This window comes from Silurus aristotelis (genome assembly GCF_946808225.1).
Source record: "Silurus aristotelis genome assembly, chromosome: 12".
Classification (NCBI taxonomy): domain Eukaryota; kingdom Metazoa; phylum Chordata; class Actinopteri; order Siluriformes; family Siluridae; genus Silurus; species Silurus aristotelis.
This window is the reverse complement of record NC_139585.1, coordinates 25,399,326-25,417,042: the sequence shown is the minus strand read 5'-3', so window position 1 is coordinate 25,417,042 and position 17,717 is coordinate 25,399,326. Positions and strand designations below refer to the sequence as shown.

Sequence of the window (17,717 nt, the reverse complement as noted above, 5' to 3'; positions counted from 1 at the left end):
GGATAAGAGACGGCCCACCACACCACCATCAACAAACCTGAGTGAACACGTGAATGTGAGGGGACGACAGCGTACAAATATCCCAGTTCACCAAACACTCTATATCAATGTTCCCTCCAGATCTGAGCCTTTACCTGAGAAAAAATCTACTGATTAAAGGCTTGACTGAATAAATATGTTTTCAACCTCGACTTGAACACTGAGACTGTGTCTGAGTCCCGAACACTGATAGGAAGGCTGTTCCATAACTGCGGGGCTTTATAAGAGAAAGATCTGCCCCCTGCTGTAATCTTCATTATTGGAGGAACCAACAGATAGCCTGCACCTTTTGATCTAAGTAGGCGTGGAGGATCATACTGGTACAGAAGTTCACTCAGATACGGTGGTGCGAGACCATTAAGTGCTTTATATGTCAGTAGTAAAATTTTATAATCAATGCGAGATTTGATTGGGAGCCAGTGTAGACTGATTAATACAGGGGTGATGTGGTCATATTTCCTAGATCTAGTGAGGACTCTTGCTGCTGCATTCTGAACTAACTGAAGCTTATTTATGCACCTACTCGCACACCCAGACAGTAAAGCGTTACAGTAGTCTAATCTAGAAGTAACAAAAGCATGAACTAGTTTTTCTGCATCCTGTAACGACATCATATTTCTAATTTTAGCAATATTTCTAAGGTGAAAGAAGGCGATCCTGGTAATATTATTCACGTGAGCCTCAAAGGAAAGACTCGAGTCAATAATCACACCAAGGTCTTTGACTGCTGTACACGCTGAAACAGAAACACCATCCAGAGATGTTAGGTAATCGGAAAGTTTGCTTCTAGCTGCATGTGGTCCTAGTAAAAGTACTTCCGTCTTATCTGAGTTTAGCAGAAGAAAGTTATCGAGCATCCACTGTCTAATGTCCTTTACACATTTTTTAACATTGTTAAGCTGATCTCTCTCATCTGGCTTTGCTGAAATATATAGCTGTGTATCATCAGCATAGCAATGGAATCTAATACCATGTTTATGAATAATTTCTCCAAGAGGCAGCATATATAAAGAGAAAAGCAGAGGGCCTAAGACAGATCCTTGAGGAACACCAAACTTTACCTCAGAGAGTGTGGAGAACTCACCATTAACATCAACAAACTGATAGCGATCAGTCAAATAAGACCTGAGCCAAGAGAGAGCCGTTCCCTTTATTCCAACAACGTTCTCAAGTCTAGCAAGTAGTATAGTGTGATCAATGGTGTCAAAAGCTGCACTAAGGTCGAGCAAAACAAGTAAGGAGACAAAACCCTGATCAGAGGCCAATAACAGGTCATTTACCACCTTAACTAGCGCCGTCTCTGTGCTATGATGAGGCCGAAATCCTGACTGATACATTTCAAAAATATTATTCATAAGTAGGTGTGAGCATAACTGCTGTGCTACAACCTTTTCCAAAATTTTGGCTATGAAGGGGAGATTTGATATTGGTCTGTAGTTGGACAGCTGACATGGGTCAAGGTCAGGTTTCTTAATTAGGGGGTGGATAACTGCCAGTTTGAAGGATTTTGGTACAAAACCAGTGCTAATGGAAGAGTTTATTATTTTTAAAACAGGTTCAATTACCTCTGGAATGATCTGTTTAAAGAAACTTGTAGGCAAGGGATCGAGAATGCAGGTTGATGATTTTGATGAGGAAATTAATGAAATTAAGTCATTCTCGTGAATAGGAGTAAAACTTTGTAATTGATTGTCTGTTATAATTACACTGCTGTCTACAGGGTTACTTGTAAAATAATTTGGCTTTATATTAACCGTCTGGATTTTTTGCCTGATGTTTTCAATTTTATTATTAAAAAAGTTCATGAAATCATTAGTACCTAATGATGGTGTGCATGTGAGTGCAGTGCTTTTATTCCCTGTTAATTTTGCTACCGTGCTGAATAAAAATCTAGGATTATGCTTGTTATTTTCTATGAGGGTGGAGAAATATGCTGATCTAGCAGCACTAAGAGATTTTCTATAAATTAGGAGGCTCCCCTTCCATGCTATTTGAAATACTGTTAATTTTGTTTGACGCCATTTACGTTCTAATTTTCGAGTGGTCTGTTTTAAGGTGCGTGTATGATCATTATACCACTGTGCTAATTTTTTCTCCCTGATCATTTTGGTCTTAAGGGGAGCTACATCATCTAGGGTATAACGTAATGTTGATTCTAGGTGTTTAGTGGCCCAGTCGAGCTCTGCAGGGTCAGACGGAGATCTATCTAATATCGTAATTTCTGGAAGATTGTTAATAAAACGCGCTGTTGTAGCTGACGTGAAAGTACGCTTAACACGATAACGTGGTGAAGTAGTAATGCAATGACTGAGGCAGATTTTAAACGAGATGAGATAATGGTCTGAAATAGCTTCAGACTGTGGAATTATGACTACGTTTTTTATTTTTAATCCAAATGTTAACAACAAATCGAGAGTGTGTCCACCACTATGAGTGGGTCCTATAACATTCTGATTAATTCCAACTGAATCTAGAATGGACACAACTGCTGCTCTTAAGGAGTCTTCCTGATGATCAAAATGAATGTTAAAATCACCAACAATTAATGCTTTGTCTAGAGAAGTAACTAAATTTGTGATGAAATCTGCAAATTCTATGAGAAAATCAGAGTAGGGCCCTGGGGGTCTATAAATAATAATGAGTGGAATTGTCTGACTGGACCTGCTTTCAGACACTGAATATTTTATGCTGGTGTAAAGAACTTCAAATGTTTTACATTTGTGTTTAGTCTTTTGTGTGACGCTTAGATTATTAATTAAATGCATTAAATTGGTTTAGTTTTTGCAGATATTCTTGTATGCAATTTTAGCAATAACAATGTATATTATTCTAAAAAGTAAACAAATTACATGTTCATTTCAGGAGACCCGTCTTATTTTCTATTGTATATTTAGTATTGCTCTTTAATAAAAAAAAAGTACCTTAAGTATTCTAATCCAATTATTTTCTAAAATAATCGATAGCTGCAGCCCTAAATAAGTCATATTACCATTCGGACCGAATGTGAAACACCGCTAAAGATTGTGATTGTCATTTAAGATGCACAAACAGCATGCTCACATGGTTAATACATTTATCAAGAAATAACCAGTTCCCATTGTGTTGATGTGTAATGTATTGAGCTGCCAAATGGAAACTATGAGCAATGATCATAAAGACATGTCTGTCTTTAATTCTGTAGGTCTTATCAAATAATTTGAATGTAGTGCCAATATTTGAGTTAAACTAAAGAACAAAAAATCTTAAGAGTTATGTTTATGTGCAGTGTATCAGCTGACTGATTGTATTAGTTGTATTGCCAGCCTTTTTTTTTTGGGTGACTCCTCATCTCTGCTGCTGAATTCTCAACTATAATAGGTAGCAGTGATTATGCTGTGTGATTTGGATTATGGTTTACAGTTTAATCACATTATCCTGAGCATGTCTGCATTTTTTTAATGTTGAGATTCTTTGCCGTAAACATAGATATGTTCGGTTGGGTATGGTTTCGAATTGAGTGCGAAATTGCTGTAAACAATGCGGTCGCCATGTATGTTGAATGTGCTTACGTAATATCCGTTTCCAGTTCCTGTGTGCTCGCTTCCTTGTTTCAGATGGTACTTGGTGGGTTTGAGTTGACCCACCCTGTGTGTCCTGTATAGCTGTGCTATTCAAAACAGGCTGTGATGTCAGCCATACTGTAGGAGAAATATTTTACATACTCTGTTTGACACACGTTCTTCTCACGAGTCCATTCTGATTTGCATTTCAGGAAATATTCACTTCTGACAGAATGTAGATTCTGACAGAATCAAAGGTCAGATAGAGTTTGGACACAGGTTTCTGTTCTCATTTGAAATTTCATCTTATGCCTTTGAGGAATTTTGCCAAAAGTAAACTTAAATCCCATGTAGACAGGGCACATTTCTATCTCCTGATTGATAATACAGACTCCTTTTATACCCATGGCAGACATCACTGTATAAATTATTCTATTATGCCTCATGCACATGCAGTGCTCTAAATCAGATCTTTAGCATTCTGTGAGTTAATCCAGATTCCAGGCCATGCTTGATGATATAACATTGGGGGGGGGGGGGGGGGGGAAGAGAGTTTAGGCTCAATAGTGCTTCTGTGCAAGAAAGAAAAACTGGGTAAATGTGTGTGGTGTGATTGGGTCCTTGTTTGCCCTGTCAGGCCCTATTCCATTTAAACAAGTAATTCGATTGAGTAAGAAGTTGCATGCTTTTTTAAATTAGTCTGTAGTTCATTTTTAACAATTTTTAATTCTTTGTCATATATCAGAATAAAAGCATGAAAGTTTTTTAAATTATTTTACTTAATCAGATTTTTATGGGTTTGTCAGTTTTTTTTCTACTTCTATTTGTTAAATTATATCTTTTTTTTTTTTTTAGTTCTCAGTGTGTACATCAGAGCATTCCAAACATTTTTCTATGAAGAACCAAAAACAGACTTGATTAAGGGCAGTGGAGCCGAATCAACCTTGCATTATTCCAAATATTATATTATAATTTTAGTTCCCATAATTCCTCTGATTTATCATTTATAATATTTAAAAATGATTAAATAGAAAATACGATCTGCTTAGCTAATCTAATCTTATTATTATTATTATTATTATTATTATTATTATTATATTTAAAAAATGTTTCAGTTAAATGAGAAACAATACAATTTATAGTACAGAACAGTTCAGTGCCTTCTACATTGGGGAGGTTGTAGCTTAGTGGTTAAGGTATTAGACTTTGGCTTGGAAGGTCAAGAGTTCAAGCTGCCCCCTTTGGGCCCCTGGGCAGGGTCCTTATCCCTTCAGATGCTTAGTTGTATGAATTAGATAAAATGTACTGCAAGTCGCTCTGGAGAAGGGTGTCTGCCAAATATTGTAAATTTATATAGCTAATATGAAACATGAAACAGGTTCTTGTTTTTCCAAATTATATTTTGTCTCCTTTTTTTTCTTTCCTCTATGGCATGGCGGGACAAATCAAAGGTCAGTGTAGACCAAAAGACCTGGCCTTTATCAGCTGTCAGTTGGCGGTGGTCTCATGTAACTGCAGTGCAATGCATACAGCCGAACCTATACAGGGTAAAGGGTATCAGATAATGTTTATGTTCATTGAGCATTTAGATGGGAAAATTGTTTATCTATGCTTGTGCCCATTGAATGTGTGTCGGTTCAAGACAGGCTGGTTGGAGTATTTTAGAAACTGCTGATCCTTTCACACACATTTTCGCATATACAGAATGGGCTGAAATCCATCAAGGCGTCTATGTGTGTTTATATGTGTGAATGCATTTATACAGTGATGGTGTATTAATAATGTTCATCTTTGTATTATGTACTTTTAGTACATTTTGTAGTACATTTTAAAACTAGATGCATCTTGAGAACTCCATTAACTTCATTAAGCAGATCTCCTGAGGTTCAACTGGCAGTTTTAAAAATGTGCTTGTACAGTATTACACATATTCTTATCCGGTAGGTAAAATTACTGCGACTTACTTAAACAAAAAAACGAACTACTGATTAAAGTAATCTACAAAAGGACAATTTTTTTTTTAAGTTGCTGTATGCCGAATCCTTGAGCCACCGTAGGACACGAATTTGTTTAACTGAATATGCAAGGGAGGATGTTCAGTTGTCTTGGTATCAGAAGCACTGAACTCAATGGAAGTGAGGTCATGTAGGATGAGGCTATCGAGCTGAAGATTTGAATAACAAACTAGATATACACAAGGAAGCCATTTTTTTTTACCCACACCTGGCTGATGCACAGAGGCATGATTTTAAAGCAAATTCAACACACAGGGGAAAAAAAACTATATACAATAAAAGTATCATTGTGCTTCTTGAACAGAATAAAATAAAAATAAATAAAAGTAATAATAAAGTATACACCTGAATAAAATGGGAAAGTGGTAATAAATTAATGAGTATGATTTTGACAGTTTGCACAAATGCTACCATTTACAGTTCTGGTTGATGCTAAACTGCATTTCATTCATGTGTACCTATCGCTTCTTCGAGTTATCTATCTATCTATTAGCATGTCACCATTTTTCATTAGCTATGGGGAAGATTGCCATGGAACCAACAGAGGCAAATTTAAATACAGCTAATATAGAACAAGTCGAGCACTTGGCTATTTTTTAGCATCATCTTCCTGGTAACAACCTGCTCTGCTGCAAAGGAAGTGTGTGCCTGTGTTGTGTGTGTTGGGTACACCCACGCAGACATTTTCACCCTCAGAGCTAATAGAAGGAAACTGTTTAGCAATGTGCACTCTTTATCCTGACTATTGTTTCTTCTTTGACCATTTACATGCATACGCATATCAACGTGGAATCTTTCAGTATTAGCTATAAACTGTCTCATGTCAGTTCCAAAATTTTACATGGAAAAGTTGGCAGGTATTGTTCAATATTATACAGTAATGTTAACTGATTTTATTTTTTTTACTAAAGCATGCAATTCAAAGCACAATAAACAAAATATTTCGCATTCGACAAACATTTTAACAGTAAAGAGCATTTGATAAATCACTGAGAGGGTCTAAGGAAATAGAAGTGTGAAATTCAAAGATGTTGAGGTGAATATTTAAGTACTGTGTATTAGCAGGGCCCTGCTGACTTGTAGACTGAGTGCGAGTACGAAAATGCAACACTAAACGTAATTTGCATCTCTGTAGGCAGGCATTCTCTTCCGATCCCAGGATGCTTTCTTTAGCACTGACAGGAAGAGAGTGTCTAATAACATTCCTCTACCCTGGTTTATCAATATATATGTATATATATAGTTGTTTCGTTCGTTCAGCTTAGTTTACCAAAGTTCACCCATTCCTCTAACACTGCCTCATCTCTCACTTTCTCGCTCTGTCTCACTCTCGCAGTTTTCCCCCTCCCCCACGTAACACAGAGCAAGCACTTCTCTTTTCCTCTGTCTGCCGAAAGACCGAACACGCAGCGTTCTGAAGATGCTAGTGTTTTAATATTTGTTGATTACATGGTTGCTCTGGATCCCCTCGCTGTCCTGGTACAAGCCATCAGGAGCTTTGCCTCGTGACAGTTTACAGCTTTCAGAACAGAACCATGGTGGATTGTTACTCCAAGGTTCGGCTGAATTGCCGTCCCAAAACCGCAATGGCCTTCTCTCTGCATCCCCAGGTAGGCTTGAATTTCCAGAAGACGACCCGATTGTTCTATTTAGGTACACATATGAGCTGCATTGGGTCAAGGATCGAACTAAATACAAGATGCTGTTATAAGAGAGAGTTTTCCTTAGCGTTTTTAAAACCACAGTTTTAAGAAAACTGCTTGTGTATACACACACAGACACGCTTCATTAAAGGTCAGGTTCATTGTAATCACACTGTTAACAGAACGGTGTTGTCTATAGCCTAATATTGAAAAGTGTGTTGAAATTAGGGCTTGTTTATGCAGTTCATGGCAAGTCTATACTCTTCCTGTTGCAGAAAACGCCTAGGTGTGATATCCCCAAAGTGTTAAAAGTGCTTATGGTAGAAATGAGTAAGATTCATTCGAGAGTCTTGTGTGTTTGTCCTATAAAACTATAAAACACTTTTCATTCAACGGCACATAAAGTGTATAGTAGCCAAGGGCTAATGCTGTTATACTGTTTTGTCTGCTTTATTCAAAGTGTACACTGAGCATTAATGTGTGTGTTATAGAAAGAAAGAGACCCAAAGTTTACCCCAGTTGCTTGACACAAAACGATATGATATATATTTGTGTCCCACCAGTCTTATTCCCCCAATCTGCCATTCTTCTTCACTATCTAACTCCCTGCCACCTCTTATGCTCTTATTAATTTGCTTGTTCTTCTGTCTCTCATTCTGTTAGCCTACTTCTAAAGTGACATATGCAGGGTATATCCATGTCTCTGTTGGCTCAACACATTCAGCTCATCTAATTTTATCCTCAAAAAGGTGGCACGCATTCTGGGAATTCAATATGTCCCCTAAGAACTTATTTTCTCGTACTCTCTCTCTCTTTCTCTCTCTCTTTTTGTCCTATCTCTTTCCTGCATTCATCTTTTGGATACAATTATTATACTGTATACAGTAGCCTGATGAGGAGAGATCACATGAGAAACATCTCAGCTCAAGTTTATTGGAATAACTCCAGAAAATATTTTACACACACACACACACACACACACACACACACACACACACACACACACACACACACACACACATTCTGCAGTGTTGCATTGTTCCACATAATTCTGTAAACGTCCATGTGCATTAGTGGACATCTATACAAACCTCTAAGATAATGGCCATTTGATAGACTTAAACTTTCTCATTGATCGATAAATGTTTGTTTAAATTAGAATTTTTTTATGTTTGACCAGATTCATATCCCACACCTGTCCTGGAACAAGCATTTATGGTATTATCGCTGGGGGAAGTGTAGATAGAATTTCACTGTGCTGTAAAGTACACATGACAAGAATTAAAACAGTTTTCATTCTTAATTAAATTGCAATATAAAATGCTGTGTGCAGAAATCCACTAAATACCAAAGGCCTCATAACTAACTTCTTCTTTCCTTCTTTCTCTTCTTTGTCTCTGTCTCTGTCTCTGTCTCTGTCTCTCTCTCTCTCTCTCTCTCTCTCTCTCTCTCTCTCTCTCTCTCTCTCTCTCTCTCTCTCTCTCTATATATATATATATATATATATATATATATATATATAAACTCTTTCAGAAATTCCCACACAAAAGAGTTGTTTGGCCCCGGAAATCTCTCTTAGGGATAGAGGTGAGCTGAGAAATAAATCAGCCTAAGACATTGGGTTTAAGGTATAATTCCTAATGTCTTGCCGGGCTCGCATTTATTTTTTTGTGAGACTAAATAATTTGTATATTCCAAAGATGTTAAATGTTCGTCTAATGCTGCTCTCAGACCCAAAATACCAATTTCAAAGTGTTGGACATTGATGGGAAACCGGCATTAAGACTATTGCTATTAAAACAAGATGCCCTGTGAGTATAACATATAAGCATTTAAGCCATTTTGTGATATAGGGCTGAGTGGAGCAACTTTTTATATAGACTATGGTTCTCCCTGAACAAAGTTCTTGGCTATTGACACGCTGTTTTAATGAGCTATTTGTTTTTCTGACAACTGACCCAGAGTATGTGAATTTTTGGTATTGTTGTTTTGGCACAAAAACATAGAAATGAGGCTCCAAATGAAATAAAAGCCAGAATTTGATCACGCAATATAAATAAATGTTGATTTAAGCAACTTTTTGTTAAAAATCTATCATTTACAGGTACTTGGGTACTTGTGATTAAAAGATACGGGTTGTTTCATTTAAAAGGATGCATTTACAACATAAAAATTACATCCAAGTCTAGAAAAAATATGCACAATTGAATACAATACTGATCCAGTGTTCCAGAGTCTAGTGTCTGCACTATTACAAAAAATAAGCTCAGATGAGAATAAGTGTGTGTGTGTGTGTTTTTTTTTTTTTTTTTACGCAAACATACGATATACAATTGACCTTAATTCCTGGGAAATCCCTCCCTGTAAACTAAGAACTTTTTTAAGGAAATTAAGCGCGTAATTTTACACTTTCTTTCTATGCTATTGCCATGTGATGTGTCATAAACCTTGTATTATATTATAACTGGTAAAGTATGGGTCTCTGGACTGGTTCTTTTATTTGCACTGTGTATCTGTGTCGAAACATGTGGCTGTCCCTGAATAGGACATGCGAGTAGGTTGTGGTGGTTTTATTCTCAGCGTGTTTTATTTCCTCTGTTTAGAGGAAGAGACTTTTTTTTTTTTAGCATACATCATTTGACTAAACAAACATTGTTACCTCAAAGCTTGAACACAGGAAAGAAAATAGTGGTGTGGGTGCCTTTGTTTGTATCTTGCAAAATGGCATGAAGCACTGTATTTGTTCTAAGCAGTGACATATTTGCAAAAAGAATTGTGAGACTGACATATTAAAATATGGTTTTTCACTCATTGATTCATGTCTGCCAGGTTGAGGATGATGACTTAACGGCTGTGTATGTGAACCTGCCCAGGGCACGTCAGAGCATCGGCAGCTTGCCTTCCGCTTCTGCTTGGGGCATTTCAGAATCTCCTGAACTCCATGACAGTCTCCTTCTAGGCTCTAAGGGATGGGAGATCCACACTGACGAGGACAGTGGAAAAGAGTATTACTATCACCCTAGCACAGGCCGTAGCACCTGGGATTATCCACTTAGCCCATCAATGGAGTCTGAAGTGGGTACTAAGGAGTTTCCTGTCTCCCCAAATCTATCCCTTTCTCCAGCCTGTTTACCCACAGATGGAGCAAGATGGAGCTCGGACTGGGAGAAGGTGCTGGACGAGAAAAGTGGTAGACACTATTTTTTTAACCCTATCTCTGGACAGAGTTCCTGGGACCCACCAGATGACCTGATGACTCCTCCTCTGTCTGGCAACAATCTTAAAGGAGGAGCACGGGTAGAGGAAGCACACACAGATATTGAAACTCTACTCAAATCTTTTTCAGGCCATGCATAAGCTACTGGAGCATAAAATGAAATGTTTTGAAGCCCTAGTTAAGCACTGTCAGGCTAATTTTTAGCACGTCAGCAAATAAATATTGAAACAGGATTTGAAATCTAGAAACCAATAAAATACATGGAGTATCGTTCAAACTATTTGCATTTAGTTACAGCTCAAATTTGTATATTTAAGAAAACGCTAAAGCAAAAACGATTGGCCTATGATAATAATATTGCTTTGATATGAGCTTAATCTGGTAAAAAAAAAAATGGGTTTATAATAAAACTCGAACTAACATTTACTTGGACTCACTATCTAATATCCCAGTCTTTGACTACTGACAATGCTTTATATTTCTATACCTTTCTACATCTGATCCGTTATTAGCCTCCTCTCCCCGAGGAAGATTACCCTGCTGTAGAAGATTTTCCTGCAACTTTCAGCCAAGAGGAGGGTTTCTCTTCTGCCGGTTCTTCAGAATACTCGTTGGCCCATGTGAAAAAAACTTTAATTCCCAGAGCATGTCTAGACCGCAGTGCTCCTGCAGGCTGGACACTGAACGTTCACCCTGATGGAGTCTGGGTCTTCACCAATGACCAAACACAGGAGCAGGTAGTGCATGCTTAGGCTTTTATAATAAATTGTACACACCCATGTCTGACATAAGCATTTTCTTTCTAAATTTTTATATTTGCATAACATAATGATAACATTAATCTTTGTATGAACAGTGGATCAAGTCCTTGGATGATCGGGGACAGACATACTACTACCTGAAAGATGGCTCCAAATCTGAGTGGAACTTACCTGAAGTAAGTGAAAACTTTTATCATAAAATTAATGGCAGTTTTTTAATACTTTCATTACTGTTTGTTTCATGTCTATATTTATATTCAAATGTATTAAGATAAATTTAAGTAGTCAAACTTCACCTGGGTGACTGAGGGGTTTCTGGGACCTCACCTGTGCACAAAACATTATGAATTAACACAGCTGAAATATTATACAGGTAGTCGTCGACTTAAGACCTATGCAACTTACGACCACAATCAAAATGGTGTAGAGATGATACAAATGGCATAAAATGAACAAAGAAAATTATGATCTATACAGTATAACAATAATGAAAGAAAATTATTATAAAATACTACTTAAAGATTTTTAGAACCTCATTTTACAGTACTGTACATATAGCCTACTCTACTCAAATCGTGTTACGACCGGTCTGTCAGAACCAACCGTGGTCGTAAGTCGACGACTACCTGTAGTTAACATTAAAGCTTTAAACATAAATATTCTGTAGTTTTAATTTTAGCAGCATTGTCACACAGGTTAAGTATTTATTTAATTAAATTAAGCAAAAATTACTTGTTTTAATTAAAACTATCCATTAAATCTATTAAAAAAAATGGCTGCGGACACAACTTTGTCCCTCACAAAATTCATTCAAAAGCTTTTAGTGAAAAAGAGTAGTCAAAATACAATACTGTGAATAAAACATGTAGATAAGCAGAAAGCTTAACATGCAAGTACAGAAGGCTAATGATCTGGGTATGAATTACCAAAAATACGCCAAATGCAACCAGTAATTGGTTGTTTAATAACTTATATAGATAATTTTTTTAAAGTATACACAATATGATGATCAAAACTGGACTGAATTGAATTTACAACACATTTACAGAAATTAGGAGACAGTCTTATTCGAAGCAACATACAACTGAGTGGTTGAAGGTTAAGGGCTTTGCTCAAGGGCCTAGCAATGGCAGCTTGGTGGTGCTGGGATTTGAACTTGTGACTTTCCGATCTAGAGCCCAATGCCTTAACCACAGAGCTTCCACCTCCCTTTCCCCATTTGTGAATAATTGCATGAATGTGGGTGTGCATGGTGCATTGCAGAAATCTGGCATCTTATTCGAGGTGATCGCTGCCTCTTGACCAGTTTTCCCAGGATATCTACCTAAAGCAGTTACATAAGGTGGACAAATGATTATATTAGATACTCTCGCTGTATTGTCTTTTAATCCTAACATTGGGATGTGATCTAACCCATTCTTACCAAACACCTCTGATGCAGCACGGCAAATTTTAAAAAAGGATTTGCTCATTGACTCTTCAATTAATGGTTATAATCATGTTTTATTTTCTATTAGGCAGAAGTATCAATGCAGTGTAAATTTCATTCTGTTTCCTTTATCTTCAAATGATTGCAATAAAATCCTTTCTCTCCCTCTTAGCTTTCTACAGGTTTGAGACAGTGCCAACTGGGAAATGGCATGACAGGGGAGCAGGATGGATTTGGAATGATGAGAACCTGGAGGAATAGCACTGGATCTCAGGATGAGGTGCTCACACACAACATACACACACACACACACACACACACAAAAACTTATTTTACACAATATAGGCTTCAGCTGTGTGAATAAGCAGTTTGATATTTTAAGCAAAGATCAACTAAGATTAGTTTCCCTAAATTAGCATTTCTTGTTTAGTTTTTTTGTAAACCAAGATATAATGAAAGGAAAGAAAGAAATGTATTAAACAAGTTTTTAATACACTGATTTTAATTGCGCTTCACATTTTGAGTAACACTAGATGTGAGTAAATCAACAAACAATTTTGTAACTGGCTTTTTCTCCATGACAGAAACTTCCTTCAAGTCATCACAGGAATGCTTCAGATAGTGATATGTCCGGTTCCCCAGAAATTCTGCATAATGTAAGTGACTGACCTGACATTAGGGTTGTACGATATGTATATCGTCTACGATAATATCGTAATTGTTGTTTTAATGCTATGCGATTATCAAATCTATATATATAAAAAAAAAAAACCCACACACCTGCATGGATACATTACGTGGTAAAATGTAGTAGGTTAGAGACATGCGCATTTAGAGTGCGTTCTTTCACTGCATGATTCAGTACATTAATATCATTTTATATAGTTTTTTTATATTTTAATATTTAATATTTTATTTATAATATATTATAAAATTGATATCACATTATATTATAAAATACTGATTTCATTTGCTCTCTTGAAAATTAAAAATAAATAGATAAATAAATATTTATGTTCAGCATGCAATGCGTGTGTGTATATATATATATATATATATATATATATATATAGTGAGGAAAATAAGTATTTGAACACCCTGCTATTTTGCAGGGGTCTGAAATTGTCATCGTAGGTGCATGTCCACTGTGAGAGACATAATCTAAAAAAAAAATAAAATCCAGAAATCACAATATATGATTTAAAACTATTTATTTGTATGATACAGCTGCAAATAAGTATTTGAACACCTGTCTATCAGCTAGAATTCTGACCCTCTAAGACCTGTTAGTCTGCCTTTAAAATGTCCAACTCCACTACATTTATTATCCTAAATTAGATGCACCTGTTTGAGGTCGTTAGCTGCATAAAGACACCTGTCCACCCCATACAATCAGTAAGAATCCAACTACTACCATGGCCAAGACCAAAGAGCTGTCCAAAGACACTAGAGACAAAATTGTACACCTCCACAAGGCTGGAAAGGGCTACGGGGAAATTGCCAAGCAGCTTGGTGAAAAAAGGTCCACTGTTGGAGCAATCATTAGAAAATGGAAGAAGCTAAACATGACTGTCAATCTTCCTCGGACTGGGGCTCCATGAAAGCTCTCACCTCGTGGGGTCTCAATGATCCTAAGGAAGGTGAGAAATCAGCCCAGAACTACACGGGAGGAGCTGGTCAATGACCTGAAAAGAGCTGGGACCACCATTTCCAAGGTTACTGTTGGTAATACACTAAGACGTCATGGTTTGAAATCATGCATGGCACAGAAGGTTCCCCTGCTTAAACCAGCACATGTCCAGGCACGTCTTAAGTTTGCCAATGACCATTTGGATGATCCAGAGGAGTCATGGGAGAAAGTCATGTGGTCAGATGAGACCAAAATAGAACTTTTGGGTCATAATTCCACTAAACGTGTTTGGAGAAAGAAGAATGATGAGTACCATCCCAAGAACACCATACCTACTGTGAAGCATGGGGGTGGTAGTATCATGCTTTGGGGTGTTTTTCTGCACATGGAACAGGGCGACTGCACTGTATTAAGGAGAGGATGACCGGGGCCATGTATTGCGAGATTTTGGGGAACAACCTCCTTCACTCAGTTAGAGCATTGAAGATGGGTCGAGGCTGGGTCTTCCAACATGACAATGACCCGAAGCACACAGCCAGGATAACCAAGGAGTGGCTCTGTAAGAAGCATATCAAGGTTTTGGCGTGGCCTAGCCAGTCTCCAGACCTAAACCCAATAGAGAATCTCTGGAAGTATATATGAGAAAAATAAGTATTTGAACACCCTGCTATTTTGCAAGTTCTCCCACTTAGAAATAATGGAGGGGTCTGAAATTGTCATCGTAGGTGCATGTCCACTTGAGAGACATAATCTAAAAAAAAAATCCAGAAATCACAATGTATGATTTTTAAGTACATTTAAGACATTTTTAACCTGTAGTGACAGGTTGAAAATGTCAGTTTGGACCTTTGCCAGGTGTCCAGCACATGCTCTGAGAACACGTCCCGGTATGCTGTCCGGACCAGATGCCTTGCGTGCCTCACTTTGCTAAATGCTGAATAGACGTCCATTGTTGAGAGTGAAAGTTGACTGCGAGCCGAAGCAGAGTCAGCGATTGAGGTGAAATGTCCTATGCCTTGATCGAAACAAGCAAATAAGTGATTAAGCTCGTTTGGCAGGGAGGCACGGCTGGTTGGTTGAGATCGTGGTGTCGGTTTGTAGTCTGTGCAATGACTGTAAAAGGTAAAAATCAATCAATTTAAACTTATTGGAAAAGATGAATCTGTTACTGCTGTGAACTGACCACCACACAGAATATAAGTCCTTTGTCTATGGTCATCCTTAAGGTACCAGCACAATAACAGTCAGCAAAATATATTGTTACTGATAAAATAAAAAAATCGTGATATTATTTTTTTTTGTCTATTTAGCAAATCCCTGCCTGAATTTGACATCCTCTTTTACATGCACTTGAATAATGTTTAACAATACGCAAAGAGAGTGTAGATTTATCTGCATCTAGTTAGTGGTGTGTCGAAGAAAAGGAGTAAATGAAACAACAGTTGTGAAGACTATTACACCAGCACAATAGTGGATGATAGCTCAGTGGTTATGGCATTGGATCAGAAGGTTATGAATTCAAAACCCCACCAAGCTGCCATCAGTGGACCCGTGTGCAAGGCCCTGAACTGTTCCATTTCTCAGTTGTATAAATATAATTGATGTGTAACTCAAACTGAGTTGCAAGGGCAAAGGAGTGTTGCAGTGAATGTCAGAACAGGTGGAATGTTTTTGAATCTCCTTTACTGTCATGGATTTATGTAATGTGTTTTTTTTTTTTAACAAGAAAGATTTAATGTAGGAAATGGTGGTATTAAAAAGCTAAATGTCGCCATCTACAGGCATTAGACTATAGGAGTTGGACCTTTGAAGCTGGAGAAGAAAATCAAGTGTTGAATATTAGTTTGAGTTGCTCATTGAATTGGAACTATTTAATGCACACAATATCCAATATACTGATTTTAAAATATTTTGATTTACTTTGTAACTGTGAATCCAACAAATGTAAAATGTGATTTATAGTATTTTATATGAATAAAATAGAAAATTTAACTTTTGAAGTTTATTTGTAACTGTATCTGTAAAAAAACTATGAATTGCAATTGCATGCAAGTAACAATATCACCAACGCCAAAATCCTCTATCCACCGAATCCTCTGATCAGCAAATTTTCAACTTTTTCCAGTGTTATATTTTGTTACCTTATATTGCGATACATTGTGTTTATTTGCAACAATATGCTATAATAATTACCATGCACTCTTATACCAACATTTAGTATAGCTGGTAAGGGTTTATTTTAGAAGAGATTTTTACAGAGTACTATAAATCATCCAGAACAGTGTTTGCTGTCTTTTAATACAGTGTAACAGTAAACCAGGTTGCCATTTTTGCAGAAATGCGCAAGAAATACACAAACATTATGAAATAAAAGAGATTATTATTAAATGGATTAACCATATATTGTTGACAAATCTGCATGAACCTGCCTTGAAATAAAAATACATCATATTTTCTATAATCTTCATATTTATATTTTCCTCTTTTAGGTGTCAAATTTGGAGAAAGCTGGAATCCTCAACAAGACCAAGATATCCGAGAACGGGAAAAAAGTACGGTAAGGACATAAGTTGTTTACATAAATGTGATTTTTACAAACGTGTTTATTACAAATAATTATCTTTGAGATTTTTGTTAGACAAAGCTTACTCATCATTATTGTTTCCACAGAAAAAATTGGGCTCAGTCATGGACTGTTCTTCATGGAGGGGTTCTAACTTTCCACAAGGATCCGAGGTCCAACCAGACAGGAACATCAGTAAGTACATGAATAGCTGCCACAGCTAAATGCCAATGACAGAATTTATTTGTATTTTTTTTTTTTACCTAGAGTACTTCTTAAACCAATTAATTTCTTTTTACACAGAACAAGACCAATCAGATTGTTCCAGAATTCACTGTGGATTTGAAAGGCGCAACAATTGCATGGGCTGCAAAGGATAAGTCCAGCAAAAAAAATGTGGTTGAGGTATACAAATAAGGAAAACAGATATATTGTTATGATCAATTGGATAAAATGTTTAAAATAATTGTAATTTCTTTTGATTAATTTAATTATTTAGCTAAAAAGTCGGGCTGGAGCAGAATATCTGATTCAGTATGACACTGATAGCATCATCACCGACTGGCACAAAGCAATAACAGACACCATACGGCAACTTGTAAGTCAGACTAATGAGAGAATTTAGAGAATTTGCATTTTTATAATAAAGCAATATCTTTACTAGCTTTTTTCTAGTGCAATATTTAATACTTAACGCGTGAAGTTGAAATCTGTTTATTTTTCTGTATCACAGGACATGGAGCAGCATTCAGATGATGAGGAGGAAGTCAGTGAAAAGTCTCCTAGCACAGAAAAGGAAGACAAATCAAGTGTAGACAAACGAAGGATGAGTAACGGTAAGACAGGGTAGAGATTCTGAAGAGTTTTTATGTCCCAACTTT

At 36.8% G+C, this 17,717-nt stretch overlaps 1 protein-coding gene across 1 annotated transcript in view; it reads left to right on the top strand.

Moving 5' to 3' along the window:
• The window catches only part of arhgap27 (Rho GTPase activating protein 27), a 31,291-nt gene that overhangs the window by 11,955 nt on the left and 1,619 nt on the right, over positions 1-17,717 (top strand). Inside the window, exons 3-12 of the mRNA XM_083557088.1 lie at positions 10,066-10,533; positions 10,966-11,190; positions 11,310-11,390; positions 12,816-12,923; positions 13,228-13,299; positions 16,763-16,830; positions 16,944-17,031; positions 17,140-17,241; positions 17,336-17,434; positions 17,570-17,672. Coding sequence (XP_083413214.1) covers positions 10,066-10,533; positions 10,966-11,190; positions 11,310-11,390; positions 12,816-12,923; positions 13,228-13,299; positions 16,763-16,830; positions 16,944-17,031; positions 17,140-17,241; positions 17,336-17,434; positions 17,570-17,672 — 1,414 coding nt within the window. The remainder of the gene's footprint in view (positions 1-10,065; positions 10,534-10,965; positions 11,191-11,309; positions 11,391-12,815; positions 12,924-13,227; positions 13,300-16,762; positions 16,831-16,943; positions 17,032-17,139; positions 17,242-17,335; positions 17,435-17,569; positions 17,673-17,717) is intronic.